The sequence below is a fragment of the Barbus barbus genome (assembly GCF_936440315.1).
Source record: "Barbus barbus genome assembly, chromosome: 30".
NCBI lineage: Eukaryota > Metazoa > Chordata > Actinopteri > Cypriniformes > Cyprinidae > Barbus > Barbus barbus.
The window spans coordinates 13,969,367-13,990,172 of NC_136758.1; the positions used below are offsets into that span (position 1 = coordinate 13,969,367).

At 37.0% G+C, this 20,806-nt stretch overlaps 1 protein-coding gene across 2 annotated transcripts in view; it reads right to left on the reverse strand.

Annotated features, from left to right (window-relative positions):
* The window catches only part of LOC306850378 (lipid droplet-associated hydrolase-like), a 41,973-nt gene that overhangs the window by 15,731 nt on the left and 5,436 nt on the right, over window positions 1-20,806 (reverse strand). For both annotated transcript variants that reach the window (XM_079385979.1, XM_079385980.1), the window contains exons 3-4: window positions 15,042-15,176; window positions 7,228-7,397 (exon numbers count right to left, since the gene is read on the reverse strand). In XM_079385979.1, the coding sequence (XP_079242105.1) occupies window positions 7,228-7,397; window positions 15,042-15,176 (305 nt within the window). The remainder of the gene's footprint in view (window positions 1-7,227; window positions 7,398-15,041; window positions 15,177-20,806) is intronic.

Consider the following 20,806-nt stretch of genomic DNA (forward strand, 5'->3'; position numbering starts at 1 on the left):
TAGTGAGTTCTAAAGGTCTAGGTATACTTATTTTTACACATTTCACTTTATCTCGTGCACAGCTACTGTATGTCTGCACAGCTTTCTGTTTGGAAATGTTATGGAAATAAATTGTGAGACTTTTTGCCGAGATCTCACGAAATGTCGCAGAAACCTTTCCAGTGTAAGTTAAATATTAATGATAATTAGATACTCCGTATAATTTGGTAATAAAACAAAGTGTTCTACATTTTATTATTTGGACAAGCCCTATACTCACTCTCGGATGAACGAGTTTAACACATGCAGTACCACCTTGTGGACTCATTCTGTCTCAACATCTGTCTCAACGTCCGCACAGACACAAAAATAGGGCTGCATGCAGACACTTTTGATGACGAAAACTGCATCACGTAGACAGTGTGCGAACTGTTGAGGAATGTGGATGGTCGAAGTATACTTTGGGCTTAAGCAGTTCTTAACACATTACTATGCATTTGCTAAGGTATTCTAAGCACGTTGCTGGACCCGCCCCCCCTATTGCTACGACTGACAAGCCATGCCACTCTAATGCAGCACAGCATGTTCTCACGCAGTGAAAAATACATTGTGAAGAAAAGAGGACACTGATAACATGTCAACAGACAAGACAAGACAAGCAGGTTACTTTTAGTATAAAACAAATTCTTAGCTTTCAAATGTGGTCATTTAAAAAAAAAATCAAATATCGTTTTCTGGCTCTTCAATGTGTGGTGGTGGTGACAGATTGTTGTAGCGCCTCAGTTCAAGCGGCACATTAACAAATCATCTCTTCCTCTTTACTACTTGTTATAGCAAGAAATAAACATAAACGAACATCAGAGGGTATGTTGTTTCAACCACGGAATGATGTCAATACACACCTTTTTTCAAGTTAAAGTTCACAGACGTTAATACAGTAACTCTCCTGTCATTTTGTTTGTTGGACAAAATGGCGGATTCTATTTTATGATTGGTCATATCGCCAGTCAATTAAACTCCTTGTTGCTACGCAGTTTCTAAGGTGTTTTGGGTGATTTTCAGAATGCAGCTGTGCAGTTCCTAAAGTGTTCAAAACCAGTGGTTCCCAACCCTGTTGCTAAGTGGATTTAAACACATTGCTATGCAGATGCTAAGTATGAAAAAGAGTAATAGTTATAATGATAGTGGCCACTAATAAACATATACAAAACCATCTAGTGCACATACCGCTCCAGGAAGCATTCAACCCTCTCACATAATACTTTTCATCTGCTATAGCACTGCTCATCCTGATGCCCATCAGTTGTCAGACAAAGAGAGAGAGAGTGGATAAGAGGCAGTGAAAGAGACAGGGAAAGGTGAAGAAGAGGGAGTGTGTGCGGAGCAGGTGATCTTTGATGTGCAAGTAGTGCTTTTGACAAGAAGCAGTTCCTATTCCTGGAGGTCACAGGAATGTAACAGAGAACACAGAACAATCTGACAGAGTCTTTGGGAGTGGCTCTTTAATCAGAGAGACAGACGACCAGTCACACACACACACACACACACACGTGCACGCACACTTCTACTTCTAGAGGGTTCCTTCTCTGGTACTGCTGAGGTCAGGAAGGGGGAAGAAGTTCTCTGCATCTGGAGAAGGGGCAAAGAGAGTTTAAACGTCACAATCTGACTTCCACGGATCTGAGATGTGAGGGTGCGATCTGATAGTGGAGGAATGTTAATGATGCACAGATCTACTGGAGCTTCAGACAGCATGATGGATCATACAGCAGTCCAGACCACATCTCTTTCAACTCAACCACTTACAGTGAGTATCTCAATGGGAATGTGTTGCAAGGAGCCGCCTCCACTCACGTCAGCACTGCTCTGCTCTTTTCGAACGTAGCCTTTCGGCCAGGCTCCTGAGTGGGAATAGGCACAATAGAGGAGTGGCGACATAATGAACACTGCTGGAAGGCCCACCTGAAGTTGACAGTGCCCCGTCACTGCTAACCTTAAATGCCAAATGCCTCTTTGGGAAAAAAGACTGATCAGCTCCTCATAGGTTCCAGGGGGGAAAATGAAGGAAATCCTAGGGGTGGGCAATATGACCAAAATCTTATATCACGATACAAGTCATTTTATTTCACGGTAACAATATATATCATGATATAGTTAGTTTTTTATTTAAATAAGGTCTTTATGATATCAACAATTTTGATACCATATACATTTCATAATTCTTGTTACCAATGTCAATATCACAAAAAGACATAATTCTTGTTACCAATGTCAATATCACAAAAAGACAAGAGAGGATAGTCCAAAATTTCCACCAGTTGACAAATTTCTATCGGTTAATCGTGTCTACTGGTATAAATGCCCACCCCTAGGAAATCCCATGTCACTTTTATTTAGATGAATGAAAACACCAGGTCAAGCCAGGATGCCAGGCCACCATGACCCTTACTCTCCAGAGGGTCAAGGGAAACCGCTACCCCCTTGCATCCCAGAATTAACAATAACAAAAAATGTTGCTGTAAGTGTTTTCTCAACCGTGTGACTGCATGTCCAATGGGCTGGACGGTCCGTGGTCACGTCTGGGAGCTTTAAAATCTGGAGATGTTGTGAGGGTAATCTGAGCCAGGGTTATGTGCTGTAATGTTTATGCTTGTGTTTGGCTCATGCTGTGACTGTAACGATGTTTTATATGAGTGAAGTATGAAATCATACCAATACTTCAGGACTGTCGGTCTGACCTCTGCTCCCCGAATGGAGGCCCACCCAGAACGCTGCGACACAAACTCGCCCACAAGTTAACCTACACACCCAAATCCTCATGTCCTGTAGTGTCAGGGGAACTTGAGCGTGCTATCAGTCCACTGAAGAGAATGACAGGACTTGTTAAGCATTCTTCCTAACAAGCATCTCCAAGAATCCCTTCGGCTTTCCAATAGAATGTATCTCGTACAGATTAAAACAAAAGTCATACAGATTTAGAACAACATGAGGGTGAGGAACAGAATTTTCATTTTTGAGATGAACTATCCCTTTAATATACTTTTGATTGCAATCAGAGTAGTTCACTGTCATAAGAAAGGTTATCTGTTAATAATAAAGCGCAAAGCAACACTTCAGCCAACAGCCAAATTGTTAAACCAAACTATACACCGGTGCAGACAAATGTAGGAAATGACATCAACTTCCCGAACCACATGGCAAGATGGTTGCTACAGGAGGAGGCATAAAGCATTTTTCCTCCTCACCTAAAAGTCCCAAGAGCTCTACCTCAGGCCGAGATGTCGGGTGGAAAAAAGTCTTTTCTGCAGCCACACATCTGAGTGACAAATCAGTTTCTCGCTTTAGACTGTCTATTCTACAACTGGCACATATACAGTGTCACTTTCTTACAACAAGCAAGTACTTCAAAGGCAACAGGGAAGACTTGTGAACTGGACTCATGTCAGAGACATACAATCGAGCACCTCCATATGCAGTCAGTCAAACTCTTCCTCTAGTTTTAGGGAGGTTTTCCAACCTACTACATGCTGGTCCCGGTCTGAGGCTGAAATCTGCAAACATTCTCCTCCAGAAATGCACTAAAGAAACCCCTGCCATCATTTAAACTGACTGGTCTCTTCCATTCCAAAATAAATATCTAGAGCCCACAGTAACAGTTTCTGATTATCACACATCATATGTTACCAGGCATAATCGCCAGGTTGGCTTCTTGGCAGGCTGCAATCTCGGACGAAAAAGGAAATCTTTTTCTCCTTCGTGCATGTTTGCTCTGAGCCATGCCATATCTGCCTACATCGTACAGGGATTTAACTAGCCATAATTTGAAAAGAAGAGATTCAGAAGAGTATACAAAAGGTCTATATGTTTGGCAATGTTTTAATGACCTGGAATGAAACATTTTTCACAGATTATGAAAGAGGACCTTAAAATCGATGAGTGAGATTGAGACCAGCTTTTCGACTGAAGTTTCTGAACTAAATCCCTAAAAGTGGTTTGGATGTGGATTGTCTCCAAAAGTATCAGAACATATTTTTAATCGCACTGCAAAAAGTGGTATATAACTGCACTGGCCCCATTAATGAAGCTAAAATCCATTTTTCTTTCCCAGGAGGAAAACATGCCCCTCTAGTTATACGAAATACTAAAAAAAAGAGGTTGAAAGAGAAAAAGAAAAAAAGATTTCTGGGTAGAGAAAATGCTTAAAAATAAAAATGACAAAGCACATCTTAGAGCAGGAAAATCCCAGAGGGAGAAAGAAAATCAAGGTTCTTTTCCATGTTATTTAATCTCCTGACCTTTTACACAGCAAGGAAAGGGAACAGAAGTGTCTTATTATACTGCTGATTGGCAGTGTATCGCTTTGCTTTCACACATTACATACTTTCATGCAGCGACCATGTTTTGGCGGCATGTCCTCTATAGACAAAGTTGCAAATCACTGAGGTGGTCTGCGGAGGTTATGCAGACAGCAGTACTGTAGCCGTTATTCATGCTGTTCTAAGTGAGTCAGACAGAATCGGTAGATAGTCTCTAGGCAAGGTACTGAAACTGAAAAGATGTTGTGGGTCAACAAATTGGGGTACTTTTTTCGATTCACTGTCAGTGTTCAATGAGAAATAAGCAAATATGTGACCTTGGACCACAAAACTAGTCAAAAGTCGCTGGGGTATATAGCCAACAATCAGTGTTGGGGAAGCTACTCTGAAACTGTAGTTTGACAAGCTACAAGCTACTCGTAAGTTAAAGTAGTTAAACTACAGTCAAGCTACCCTTTTGGAAAAGTAGTTAGCTACACTACAAGTTACTATCAAAAAGTAGCTAGCTACATTGAAACTACTTTTGATTTTTTTGAACAACGTATATTATAAATAACTGAATAAGTGTCTGAGGAATGTTTTAAGTAAAATATTTAGTGTTTAAAACAATGCAATACAATTATGATTTCAAAGAGTATTGTTTTATTACACACAACACTCAAATATCTCAGACTGTTACAAAAAGTGTAACCTTTACTTGTCGTTTCTTTGAGAGACATATAACTTGGACAAATAAGGCCATGGGTAATTAACGTTAGTTGTTTCTCCATCCTCCAAATCTGCCGCCACGTCTTGCTCCATCATGGATAATATGGGTGTGTCAACCCACTTCTGTACGTCAGTGAACCGTTAGCTGCAAGATGCATGATTAAACAACAGGTGGCGGTAATGGCAAAAAATGAGTTTGTAATCTAACAAGAAGAATATCCTTGCATCGCTCTGATTCGCGCAGGCTCGACAAAACGCAATGTAGCTTTTGCTCGCGCTACACCGCTACTTGCTGCAAAAAGTAGTTAGCTACTGGAAAAGCTACACTGTTTAAAAAGCAACTGAGCTACTGCCAAGCTACTGAAAAATGTAGTTAAGTTAGTAGCGTCGCTACTTGTAGTTAACTACTCCCCAACACTGCCAACAATACACTGTATGGGTCAAAATGATAAATTTTTCTTTAATGCCAAAAATTATTAGGATATTAAGTAAAGATTCTGTTCCATGAAGTTATTTTGTAAATTTCCTACTGTAAATATATTAAAACTGCTAAGAACTTAATTTGGACAACTTTAAAGGTGATTTTCTCAATATATTGATTTTTTTTGTTGTTGCACCCTCAGATTCCAGATTTTCAAATAGTTGTATCTCGGCCAAATATTGTCCTCTCTTAACAAACCATACATCAATGGAAAGCTTATCTATTCAGCTTTCAGAGGATATAAATTTCACAGAATTGACCCTTATGACTGGTTTTGTGGTCCACGGTCACATATATCTGTCATTTAATTAATTAATCACAAAAGGTATCATTATATTCAATTAAAATAATAAATTAATTCAAAATAAATTAAAATAATTAAATTAAAATTAAAATTAAATTCAATTACATATTAGTCACAATAATTTGATCTGATTTGGAATTTAAACTGAATTAAATAATTTATGTAATTTTGATTTGCAATTTGCAAATTTTGGATTTTATTATCTGATTTTGAATGTGCTGAAATTTGCCTCTAAATATACATTTATAATATAATATTTTTTCGTCAGTTTAAATTCCAAATCAGACTGAATGTTGATTTAATGTTATTAATTGCATTTAATGTTAAATTAAAGCATTGTGGGCAGACAGCAGCATCCAGAGTTCGAATCCTGGCTCAAGGATCTTTTTCGGCCACCTCTCTCTCTCTCTCTTTCTCTCTCTCCCAATTCGCTTTGTCAACTCTGAACTAATATATCACAATAAAAGGCAAAAATGCCAAAAGAAAATCTTTAAAAAAAAGTACAAATTAATTTACTATAAAATAATACATACTATAAAAAAAAATTGAATTACACACACACACATATATACACATATATATATATACACATATATATATATATATATATATATATATATATATGTATATACACACACACACACACACACACGCACGCACACACACACACGCACACACACACACAGGGGTGCACATAAGTTCTTGACCCTGGTTCTCATAAGTGCACCTGGAGATTTGGTTTGGTCCTCACACTACACATTGTGTGACCCATTAAATATAACTATAAAAAAAAAATAGTAATAATATTACTGCACTTATTTATATAGTTTAAAAAAAAAAAAATAATAATAAACAAAATAAAGTTTGATAATACTAGTGTATTTTTAAATTAAAATGGATTATTAAATAAAAATACAAACATTTTATTAGTAAACTTAAATAAAATGCTAATACTTACTTTTTTTAAATGAATTTTCATCATTTTCAAACTTAAAATCAGCAAGCTTTTATTTTGGCGCGTTGTCAGGAAGTAAGTATATGAGCTGCTGGGTTTAGTGTTGCCCATTCAAGAGTTTTGAAAATGGCAGCAGATAGCCTAAATTTATGCTTTCAGTTTGAATAGAAATCTTATTTTCAAGTTTTATTCTCAGTTTGTCAATCTAAAATGGTAATTGTTCATCAACAGCTGTCAACCATGTTGGTACACAAATGAGCGGTCTGAACTTATTTACACAGCACATTTTTTATACCATTATGTGTACCCCTGTATATATAAACTAAATAAATGTATCCGATGTGGAACTTAATGCTAAAAGAAAATGTAAATTCATATAATCTACTAATGTTCATATAATACAGAAATGCATTCATTAAAAAAGACCATATGCTTCATTAGCTACATAGTAGTTCCACGGACTTTCTCATCCAGTTGCTTATACCTTTAGCTCTGGGTCTCTCTTCATCATCTCCAAGATGATGTAGCAACCGATGGAGTGACCAATCAGTAGCAGGTTGGTGTCCCGAGGCACATGCTTTCGAAGGAAGGCCATCTTGTGTTCAATCTGCCCGTTTAGCCCAAAAACATCCTCCTTCTCAGTCACAGATGCATCTTTGAAAAAAAAAGAGGGAAAAACTGCATAAAGCTCTCACACCAAACCCAATGTACATCATCACATGGTGGCCAGGACTGTTGCCAGTACTTTTATCATGACCTAGAACTAATAAATACAGCAAATAATATAATTAGACAAAGCTGCCTAGTTTGATCGATTGTGGAGCTCCGATCACAGCTGAATGAGTATTGTAAAGGATCCAGAAGACACATTAAATTGTTAAGCGCTCCATATAAGAAGTTTTCTTTCATCATCTTGATCTTGTTCTTCATTATTTCTTTGGAAAGGAGTAAAATTACGCTCTATTGAACAATCGCAGTAACTGGAGATCCTGATAATGCTTGGCAGGCTTTGATATTAATATCTTCCTACAGGTGCTGAATTCACCAGTATGAACCCGAGAAAGGGTAAGAATTAGAAATACAATGGACTGCGCAGAAACAAAGGAATGACAGAAGAAGAGAGAAGAAGCTGGACTGAGGTGGGGTGAGGCTGAGGCATTTATCACTATGATGAGTTATGGCAGCAGAACTGTTAATGATGAGACAGGGGGAGAGAGGAGTACCAGAGGGGAGAGAGAAATAACTCATATTAGCTTCAAGACATAAATAGACAAAGTGCTCCTTCATGAGACATCTCACAATATATGGTTCCTGGAGCACTCTGCATCTGCTCCTCTTTCTAAAATAATAAAGATATCTCAGCTGACGTAGTTGCACATGGCTAATTACTTAGACCTGTTTTATGATGAGATGTGCTGGAACAACAAATCCTAAGGGTCTCGTGGATTACCTCGAATTGGACTGCTGTTGAAAGACAAATTAATATATTTTTATAAATTGTCGGCAACACAGAGAAAGGACACCCTCAAATATTTTATTTTTAAAAATAAAAAGTGATTGATTTTTTTTTCCCAAGGAAAGTGACTTTCATGAATTGTGCAATACTGTAAAAGAGATCTGCTACTTCCATGAACCTTCAAATTTATACAGAAGATAGAAACAGATTTCAAAAAGGAAAGGATGTTGGATGGGGGTGTTAGAGGGTGAGCAGGATGGATGGAGGAACAGGAGGGGGACCACTAGACCAAAAGGAGTGCATATAACCTTAAGGTACAGACACATGCAGGACAGATAAAAAGGAAGCCGAAGAGAGGAGGAACCAATGAAACCCATTCAAAAGGTTCAAAACATTAAATCATTTTCATTGCATAAAATACCAGTGGATGTACAAGAATGATAAGATAAGACAAGGTAAAAAAAAAATAGAAGCACATTCTGAGACAAAATGCAAGACATGCCATGTGCAAAACAGCTTAAAGCTGGGTTTGGGGTTTGATGGACAATTGCTATGGTACTAAGACGGCAAATACACTGCCAAGAATTAACATATCAGGGTCACATGGTGTGTACTGTAAAAGAGAGAAAATAAGACAATTATAGATTCACCAGCTATAAATAAGATGAATAACAAACTAAAATATGTATGGAGAGGTTTGAGACATAAGAAAATTCACAGAACAAATCAACCAATGTACAACGTGTTAATGTATTATGAGTTATGATTTCACAAACAACTGTCTGAGTCTGCTCAATCAAGAAATCTTTCTGGGAGAGCCTAAAATGTTAATGTGATATACATACAGTAATGTTATACAGATAAAACGTTTTTGGTTTTTTTCTCCAAGAAATTAATCATGTTATCATTCTATTAAGCAAGGACACTAATCAAAAGTCATTAAATTAATAAAATATTACGCAGCACAACTGCTTTCAACAATGATTATATTAAGAAATGTTTCTTGAGCAGCAAATCAGCATTAGAATGATTTCTGAAGGATCATGTGACACTGAAGACTGGAGTAAGAGCTGCTAACATTTTAGATTTGCCATCATAGGAATACATTTTTACATTTTTAAAATATATTTCAGTAGAAAACATTTATTTTAAATTGCAATAATATTTCACATCATTACTGTTTTTACTGTATTTGTGATCAAAGAAATGCAGCATCAGTGAACATACAGTAAGAGACGTCTATTATTATAACTATTTATTGGATATGACCGTTTTGGGACACTGAGTAGGACCTTAAAAGGGACCAACTCTACAGCATACACAACATTTACGAAAAAGTATTTAACCAATAATATTTTTTTAAAAGTACTGACAGGCACTCAATCCAAGGCTATTTTCATTCATGAATGTAAGCGAGAGATTAGACACTGAGCAATGAAGTCAGTGACCTGTGCGTGCACACACATTTAGCTCTCCCCAACTACTCCTTACCCCTCATTTCCCATTTTCCAAATCCGATCTTGATTTTTTTCCGAAGGTTCCCACTGAAGTTTGCCTACAAAGGGGCCCTACATGTTTATCTACCAGCACAGAGGGGCACTATGAGCTCAGAGCCCAAACACCAATGAGAGCAGTTTACACATTGAGTGGCCTCTCAGGATTACCTCATGAACATTTAAGACTATCCTACTCGTAAAACATACACAACCTACATCCAGCTACAATGACCTACCTACAGTCACCTATATTAAAGAAATCTGTAACTGTGGGAAAGATGGTTAGACAAAAAAATAAATAAATTACAAATATATAAGATAATGTGCACTACTGAATTGTGCATAATAAGACCAGGAATGTATCTGAGAAACTAAATACTATAAGGCAATTTGGACTTCATGTTGATCTTAAGGCTATATAGATTTACCTATAGTAAGAAATCCAAAGGATATCCTTCTGGATATGGAACAGGAACAAAATCAGAGAAACCTGTAATGGGTCCAAAGAAGCATTTATGCAACATATGGCAAACACAAATTCCTCAATATAAAATAATGATCTGTTGGCAAGAGCAAGCGATGTATAGGGAGCAGGCTGTTAAGTGATTATATCCCCCTCTCAAAAATGTGCAATAAATGTGTGGTGCATGTTTCATCCAGGAATCAGGTTACTGAATATTAATGTCAAGAGGAACCACAACAGAGTGGTGTTACTGATTAAAAATGGGTTGATACATCGGGCTTGTCCTTTTGCTTTTGTTAGTATGATCAGAGAATATAAAAAAAAAGAACTCCAAGTATTTCAAACACAGGAGAATGTTGTTTGCATGTAAAGCATGTGCATTTATGCTTAAAGAAATACATGAAAATGTATTAACACTCAGGTCATCCAAGATGTAGATGAGTTTGTTTCTTCATCAGAACAGATTTGGGGAATTGTAGCATTTGCTCTCGATCACCAATGAATCCTCTGCAGTGAATGGGTGCCATTAGAATGAGGGTATAAACAGCTGATGAAAACATCTCAAAATAAGTAATGTAATTAATCGACAAACTGTGTTCTTGTAATAAACACAAATATGTCAGAGGATTTAAAAAAAAATTTAAAGACATATTTTTGGTGTTTTTGCCTTATGATAGGACAGTGTGTAGACAGGAAGCAAAGCGTGAGAGAGAGTGGGGGACGGGATTGTATAAAGTCCACAAGTCGGGATTCGAGCTTGGGACATACAAAGCGCAACGATGCTATATGTCGTCACGCTGACATTTTGGTGGATTTGGATGTGAGAAGACAACAGGGGATGGACTTTTCACTGGAGGAAACATTATTATGGATTATGGACTGGTATTTGGCCAGAAGCGACAGTTTAAATTTAAAATGTTTTATTGATGGACTTGTTTTTTGCAAACACAGCTTTCTGCTTCACAAGACATTCATTGGTGAACTGGAGTAATGTGGATTACTTATGGATTATTGTGATGTTTTAATCAGTTGTTTGGACTCTCTTGTCTGATGGTCTGAGAGTGAGTAAACTTTCAGCAAATTTTTATTTTAGGTGAACTATTCCTTTAAGAATGCATCTACATCAGCCTCTACTGCCAAATACAACCTGAATACAACTAATGTAAAGGCCATCTTTAGCATTCAAAATTAACAGTTACAACCAACCAGCAATTATTACAAAGCGGTATTAGACAAGTTTTGTTTTAAATGCTATGTTTAAAAGGGCCAATAGACTTCTCACCAATGGCCATGCCTCCAATCAGCAAGACAAACATGAAACCCAAACTCACTACAACCGGTCACAAAAGGTCACATCAACCAAACCGCTCAGAACAATCTATTTCCCTTTTACTATACCCCAGGCAATCTTACAAGAACAAGGGAAATTCCTTTTTTATGCCTGTTTTAATAGCCTGGGCATAAATGGAGGGTAATTTAGTCATATCAGAGAAGGGAAAGTAGATTTTGAGTAGTAGCTCTCTTAACACGCTCTGACAAAATGAATGAGATGTGTAGGTCTGGAAGACGGCTTGACCCAGGGCAGGGTTATTGACATTGGCAAAGTCCAAAATGTTCCCCATGTTTGCATTAACAGATATTTTTACTGTAATCAAAAGGCATCAATCACGAATCGCCAACCACAGGAACAGTCCCTCCACAGAGATTTGGCATGTTTACCCCACTACCATTTCCCCCTGCTTTTGTTTATGTTTCCAAGACACAGGGATGTAATATCACTTAATATATGCCGTTAAATACGACCAGCCCTATATTGCCAATGGGACTGAAATGTTTGGCGTTGAGAGTTTAAGATCTCATCAATGAACTCAATGAAGTCTCTCTGTGGCTGTGCTGGATGGGATGAAATGAGGTTTCTGTGGGTTCCAAATGGCTGTGCCTGCTCCTGACCGCTGGCTGACCAAGAGCTCTTTGAACAGCAGTAAATCAATGGGCAGCATTCACATGGAAAGCCACCAGTGACTTCTGGACAAGGAAGTTGAATTTGAAAACCTGAAGCTGTTTGAAGGGTCATCATGAGAAGAAACCACAAACTAGATCTGATGCCCAAGTCAGTGACGTCATCGTCTTACGAAAACCAAATGGAAGGCCACCAATTCCATAATCAGCTTGTTTTGAACCTAATAATAGTGAATAATAAAAATATCAATGCTTTTAAATAGTGCATTTCAAAGTAATTAAACGTAAATTTATTTTAAAAATAATTTTAAATTAAAAAATTATTTAAACCAGTGTTATTTTAGTATTATTTAAATACTATCATAGTTTTTTATGAATGTAATTTTTAAGTCATTTTTTATTAGTTTTTTTTTAATCACTATTTATATATATTATAGTTTTAATTATTTATTTCTTTGCATTTAGTAATTTTAGCTCTTCATCTCATTTCATTTAGTTGCCATTGTAACATATTAAATTTTTTATCAGTTTTAGTTATTTTATTTGATATATTCTATTATATTTTTATTTCAAGCAACAAAATAATTTAACAGTTTTAGTTGACAATAATAAGTTAATAACACTAATCATTTACATATTAATTAGATCATTTCTGTCCCACTAGTTTCCACAAACATCAGCAAAAATAATAGATTCTTGGACACACCCCCTGTTTGCCATTGGGCAAACAGACAGATAGTCCCGCCCTCAAGTTGTGCCACTTGTTGAGCCAACACTGCCCTTTCAGCCTGCAAAAGCGAAAAGCAAGCATCTAAATAATTACTGAAAGAAATTATCCAAACATTGAACAGTTAAATAGTTAATTTAATCTAACATTTAAAAAAAATCTGCATGACTTTCGAGGCTCTCTTTAGCAGTTTTCAGTTGATTACAGCCTGATATACTAAATCCTCAGCAATGAGAAGCAACACAAGCAGCTATTTCCTCGGACAGGGGCATCTGTGAACCAAATGGCAGAACATGATGAGGGATGGATCATTGACAATGTGCCGTGGAAAGAAAAGCCCAGCGTATTTGATACCGCCCTGCTTAAGGCAGCCATTGATGTTAATCAAGAATGTCACTCAAATAGCGAGATTGGGGAAAATGAAATATAAATTTTAATTGCGTCCCCTCTTTCATCTGCGCTGGCTTGGCAAACGCCTGCTGCTTGTTGTCATCTCTTGGCACATTTGAATCCGCTGCTGAGTTTTGACTTTTAATCATCCAGCTCGTGATTGCACAACATGATATGAACAGCAATGGATGTCATCGTCTGTTGTGTGAGCCAGAGATCAGCTGTCTGTCACTAAATACTTTAAGACTGTGATTCCGGTAAAAAGTACTCCATGTGTTCACAATAAAAAAGCAATTGTTTGATACTTCAGTCTGTAAAAAATAATATCTACTGAACGAGCCACGAGATTGCTGAAAATTTCAGATGCTCTTCAGGAAGTTTTGTTCTGCCAGATCTACTGATTTGATTATGGACATTTCTGCTAATCTGGTGGAAAATGGAAAATACACCACAATTTGAGAAGTGCAAGCTTGTCTGTCTGGGCAGTAGACCTGATGTGACCAGCGTTCACCTAGACTGTCCAATCCATCAAGCATGCCAGTAGAAATGCTGTTTTTGGAGATCCCAGCCATCTGCATGTGGTTTGTCTTATTACAGGTGAGGGCTTGGTAATGTCTTTCCCACGTAGCGCGCTCAATAAAAACGTCCATGCTGCTTTATAGATGAACATGCTGGACTTTCATATACTGGTTCAGGCAAAGAAGGGAGACACGGCTTGGCTCTCTCATCAGTCCCGAATGCATTCCACCTTACTGTGCGCTCTGTGAAAGGATTCCAGGAGGAGCATCCCATAATCTGACAGACACTACAAACCATCATATCAGTCAGGACAGAGTACGGCTGTGCTTGAAACTGTCAGTCGGGAACTTTGTGGGCAGTGTTTGTGTATAAAGGTACAATATGTCCTAAATAAATTAGTTTCAGAGTCTTTCAAGTCTTTCACCATATAGTGTGTTGTTTAATGGACTTAAAAAACTCAAGTGAGCTTTAGTGATAACTAAGGCTGGATAAATATAAATAAGAACACATAAATAAATAAAATTATATGCATCATATATATTGATACAAGAATGTGAAACATGCAATATTGTGATAAATAGAAGTGATAACCAAATGCAATACTTAATTTTTTAAAATCAATTCATTATTAATAATAATATGTATTAATAACAGTCTAATAATAATAATAAATATTCTTAATAATTAACAACCATTATTAAATAATATAATATCACTTCTATTTCTCACAATATTGCATGTTTCATGTTCTTATATCAATATATATGATGTATATAATTTTATTTATTTATGTGTTCTGATTTATATTATATTGAAACCATCTAAAAATGACAAAATTATAAACAATTATTCCTCTAAATAACCAAAGTCACTTAATTATCTGCTGCCATCTACTGTCTCATTTATAACACTGGTAATGACATCATGCGCAGTCAGAGGACAGCAAACTTTTTCTGCAGATCACTCTATGATCATTCTCTCTATGACATTTATGTAAACACAAAAAGCTTTAAGAAGTGCTTAAATGTTAGCTCATGAGAAGAAAAACTATTTTGACCATCTGCAGACAGATATTTGTAATATAGTTCACATCTGAACATGCTCTTCTGTCCCTGGCCACTTCAGGTGATCACGTCACTTTCCGAAGGACTGTACCGCTACTGTATGTTGGATTTTATACACCTGTTAGTAATGACATAGCTGAAATAGCTAAATCTGAATAATTAGAAAGCAGATGTCAACATGTAGTTTTGGCTGTGTAGTGTATGTAAAGAGGAAAATATCCCACCTTCAATCATATCATAGGTTTCTGGAGGCATACAGTGTCCGGCATGGCTCACAGCCCACACTGGATATCTCCGGATGAACGTCTGATACAGGGTCCACATGTATGTCTTGTAGAAGCCCACCACACCTGGGTTACCTGTGGAAAGGTAAAAACTTAATTTAGCTAAATTTTCAATTCAATATAAGGATTGTTGTGAGACATGGTGTTCATTGTTTAGACAAGAGCAGATGTCTGTTCCAGGTCTGCTGACGTAGCTCTGCTGCTCTTCACAGATGAGGTTAACTGCAAGTGAGGGGAGATAAGGAGATAAATGGCATCTCTGATACCCAGCTGCCTTCAGTGCAGAACAATGGGCACTCTGTGTGGTCACAGGGAATTCACTCTCTCGCTCCAAAGAGTATCGATGGGCCACAGCCTCACAGGTCGATTCCTTTATCATAATTGTTGTGTGTGTTTCTCTGAGGTGAGATTACACGTAAACGCATCACACCAGTGTTTGAATAAAAATGTTTGAGTCGGCTAAGAGAATCACCCATCATAGGAGATATTTAAACTAATTTTGGGACTATTGTGAGTTACGTAAATGTAACTTCAAGGCACTAGAATCCAGGCTAGACAGTAAACCTAATTTTTTCATTTCCAATTCATATTAACATGCAAAACACAATATACTCTGATATTACAAAGTAACGTAAAACTCTAAATGGTCCCATATGCTATACAATGCAAATTAATACTAGTAATAAATAACTAACTAGATAACTAGATAAATAACTGGATCAGTGTGACATACTGACATATGATGAAACTTTTTTTTGAATGGAACAGTTTATTGAACCTTTAAACAAAATAAGTAAAAAAAATATATAAAAATAAAAATTATATATATATAATATCATACTGACCCATACTCGGAATTTGTGCTCTGCATTTACCCATCCAAAGTGCACACACACACACACACACACACCGTGAACACACACCTGGAGCAGTGGGCAGCCATTTTATGCTGCGGTGCCCGGGGAGCAGTTGAGGGTTCGGTGCCTTGCTCAAGGGCACCTCAGTTGTGGTATTGAGGGTGGAGAGAGCGCTGTACATTTACTCCCCCCACCTACAATTCCTACCAGACCTGAGATTCGAACTCGCAACCTTTGGATTACGAGTTCGACTCTCTAACCATTAGGCCATGACTGCCCTCATGCATGTTATTGCATGTTTTTGTTTTGTATCTTATTTAATAAATCAAGTTTTTATGGCCTGTATAAAGGGGATATACAGCTCAGGTTTATTCGGGGGACCAAACTGAGCAAAAATATGAAACAAGGTAAATTTGTAAGAAAAAAAAATTTGATTAAATTTTGCTTGTAATGAGAACCAAAAGAGATTTTTGTAACAGTATAGCACACTACAAATATCAAAGCACTGTAATTTCAAAAGTAGGGGGTAAAACATAATGCAAAGAAAACAGTGATGACTAGAGATGTACAAATAAACGTTCTTCAAAAGCTTGTTGTATCATATTTAATTTTTATAAAAAATAATGTATACATAATCATGTTGCCTCAGTCCAGTAAGTGTTCATCTTGAAATGTTAAAAAAGAACAATATAAAGGTTATTAATACGATTACTTTAGCTTTTAAAGTAAAAAAGACATATGTACCATGACCTGAAGGGGATTGTTTTAGGACGTTTTCACACTAGATTGCACTTTACTAGATAAAAAGTATGTACCACCGATCAGAGGGCAGAAGAAATGTAGTAGATTGTGTACAACAGGTTTTTCAACAGTTTTGATCATGTTAATATTTTAGAGGCCTAGAAATGTATGCATCAAATACAGTATGACACAAAAGGCTTTATAGGGTTAAAGCAGGACTAGTTAAGTAAAGTTCTGCGCTGTCCGTCCCAGTTTTCACAGCAGGGGCAGTGTTCGCTGAGATACGCTCCACTGATATGAGCAGCGAAGGCCAACAGCAGCCCTTCCGAGCTCTTTTCAAACTGATTAAATCCATTTGTATGTTTTTATTCATGCTGAGGGTTCCCAAATCTTTTTCAGATGGAACTTGACATGCTCAAAGTACGAACTGCTTCAAGCCAGTGTTATTAGAAATGGCAGGTTTTTCCCAACCAGTCACCACAATAAAGTCACAGGCTCTCTCGCTCTAAAGGCAGATGGAATCAAAGAATGCACTGTCACACATGGGCCCACGGATAGATTTCATCTATAGGGGCAGGGGAGGTGGAAGAGGAGACAAGTGCTCTACAGCTTTAAACACTGCTCCACCCTTGATCTAGCTGATAATTTCACCCGCTTTCCAATTTTTCTGTCCACATCGTAGGTGAAAATGCTGCACAAAACTGAAAGCAATAAAACCACAGACAATCAGACGAATTTTCCCTATGTGGGATGCATTGCTGGTCCAATGAGATTTCACTGTGGCCATGATTACTCTGCTCAGAGAAACCAAGCAACCAACAAAATGCCTTGTTTCTTGACATGATGCAGCTGTGAAGAACAGAAACTGAAATTCAAGGGAAAATCTTGTCATCATTTACTCACCCTCATGTCGTTCCAGACCCGTATGACTTTCTTTCTTCCATACACTGAAAGTGCATGGAGACCAGGAGCTGTGAAGCTCCACAAGGGATGTATTGTAAAAACAGTCCATATAACTTATTCATTCTGAAACAGCTAATACAGCTTGTGTGAGGCAGAGACTGAAATTTAAATTTAAACATATTACTCTCATTAGGGATGCACTAATATCTGAAATATATATATATATATATATATATATATATATATTGTTTTGTTCGAAATAAATTTAATAATAAACTGATACCAATAAATAAATAAATAGCAAATTAAAAATCTAATAGCAGCTGATAACGCATATTGTACAAATATATTGTGCATCCCTACCAAATAAGGCACCATGAGTATCGGACCAATATTTTGGTTATTCACTGAAAGTCTTTCTTGACTGCCATGATCACCATTCATTTTCATTATGTGGAGCTTGGAAATGTCATTATAAATAACTCCCATTTTTGTTTCACAGAAGAAAGTCATACGTGGTGGGTAAATGATGACAGAATATTCAATTTTGGGTGACCTTAAACTGATCACTTTAATACTTTGTTGTGTTGCACCATGTTTGGACAATGAATAGTTTGACTTATGACTTATTTTAAGGTCCAATTCTCGCTTTTAACAAACCATTAACTATGACTTTTTCCTCAAAAAATTCCTAATTTGTTGCTTATTAATAGTTAGGGTAATAGTAAGGTAGTTGTTACATATTTATAACAGTAAGTATTTGTGTGTTTATTAGTACACCAGGGAAATATTAGATCACCTCCCCTTGGTAATTGTGTCTGTTCCGTCCCTGTGTTCAAATTGTAACAGCCTCGCTATATGGACATCACAGAGCTAATAGTGAGACCGAACTAGCGTTTGCCTCTGTGTGGGGAGAAAGAATGCAAAGGAGGCATTCCTACCAGAAAAAGACGACAGAAGCATGAGCTATCCTCTCCTCTCCCACACGTTATCATTTCCCCCTCTCCCTAAGTTCATAAATTCAGGGCTGCTCACCGGGACATTAAACAGATACCCTGCCTGCCGTCTCTGACCCCAAGGCTGCCTGGGCTACCACACCACTGACGTAGCCCTGCAGGTGCAGGACGCACTCTCACTTTGTCTCTCCCTCTGTCACAAACACACACATGCGCACACGCATGCACACCCACGCATGTACACGCACACACACACACACACACACCCCATTCTGCTTGCTTACCAACGAAATCGATTCATAAATACACACGAAGGAAGCCACTAAATCAGTGCATAAACACCAGCAGTGATGTAGGACCCTAGCGGATATCAAAAAATAAAATACTGAGTTGAAAATATTGAGGAACTTGGCACTCAAATAAAGAGTCTCCTTCTGGTTTAGTTTGTGAATGTAAACCAGTGTTATTTTAGTATCATTGCGATACTACTATACTACTATCCTACTAATATATATATATTCTGTTTTCATTTTAATTTTAGTTAAAGTTTTAGTAGTTTTATTTTCTGCTTTTGGCATTTTTATTAGCTGTTTTAATGTTTTTTTATTTTATGAATTTTATTTATTTTAGATCAAGTTAAAATAAAAATTAGAAATATTGCTTTTGGCAACAACCTATAATAAATAAAATATGTTGTTGTTGTTGTTTTTTCATTTTATTTCAGTTGAAGTTTATTTTATTTTAAGGAACAAAAGTTTTTTAATGGTTTTAGTTAACTATAATAACCCTGCATAAAACAGAACATTTTAGTGTTTAATCTTTCACAGAAAAGGTCTGTCAACAGACACCACCATTTAATAGCATTAAAGTGTAGACAAAATCAGGAATGGAGTTAAACAGGTTAAGGAGACCTGCCGTAAGGAAGGCATTAGCAAGTGCTGGAATTTGTTCATGCAGACAGTGTGTGAAGTTGTCTTTAACTTATTAGCTCCAACATGCCATAAAGCTGATCCAGTCTGCAGAGAGAGAGGAACAAGTGAAAATGCTTATTGACTCTGGCAAACATGCAGACACAAGGGTGACTATAGCCAGATCTCCTGACAGATTGCCCTCTGAGGGTTGTTTCAATCTATTCAAGAGGTATTGTAATCCAGGATAAAAGGCAGTAGGGGAGTTGTCAACCTCAGGAGGTGGAAAAGTTTGGATGGATGAGGAACAATTTACGAATCAATCAGTTTAAACTCAATTGGCACAATAAATGTGCCTTACCGTATTGTCTGAGGTTACGAATACTTTTCAAACAAATAAGGGAAACAGCACAAAAACTCTAAGTTAATACAAGCATGTTTCATAAAATATTTAAATATGTCAAGCACACTAATAAATAGCATTTACACACATTTGTGCATTTGTGATTGTGAGGCTGTTTAGAACAACATCAGACACTAGACTTAAAGGTAAGGTATGCATTTTTTTAAAAACGCTTTAGAAAACGAGTCAGGGCCGAGTACCAAAACAAACTTGTAGCCAAGCGTAGATGTAGATGTCGCGGCGCGGCATCCAGAGTAGACAGCATCACTGATTTTGCTTTGTTTCACAGAACTAATCGTTGTCGTACGTATGTATGGGGCGGAGCTATCAAAATAGGGGCGAGGCCCTTTTGGGGTAGGGGCGTGTTTGTTTAGGTGATTTCAAATGTCAACACTGGCTACCAGAAATCGCTTACCCCACCTTTAAGAAAGAACCCATCTTACAGCTTCTATTATAAATGGGCAATAAACACTATCATTCAAACTTTTGTGGTCAGTCATTTGTTTTATGAAAAAAACACTTTTATTCAGCAAGCCCACATTAAACTGATCAAAAGTGACAGTAAACTCACAAAATCTACAAAAATCTATTTCAAATAACCAGTTCTTTTGAAATTTCTATCAATCAAAGGGCTCTGAAAAAATTATAAAGGTTTCCACAAAAATTTTAAGTAGCACTCTTTTTAACATTGTAAATAATAAGAAATGTTTCTTGAGGACCAAATCAACAATTTATTACATTCTAAATCTCTTAAAATAATAAAGAGTTAAGGACTTGCTATGCAAGACTAGAGGGGAGGGTAAAAGGTCATTGCTGGACTGGCAATCAAATACAACCTCCGGGTAACATTCCTAAAAGCATTATGCCAGAAATCCCAGAAATGCATGAAAAAGCAAAAATAATAACCTCCTTGGCAAGCCCATCGTAACTCCTGATC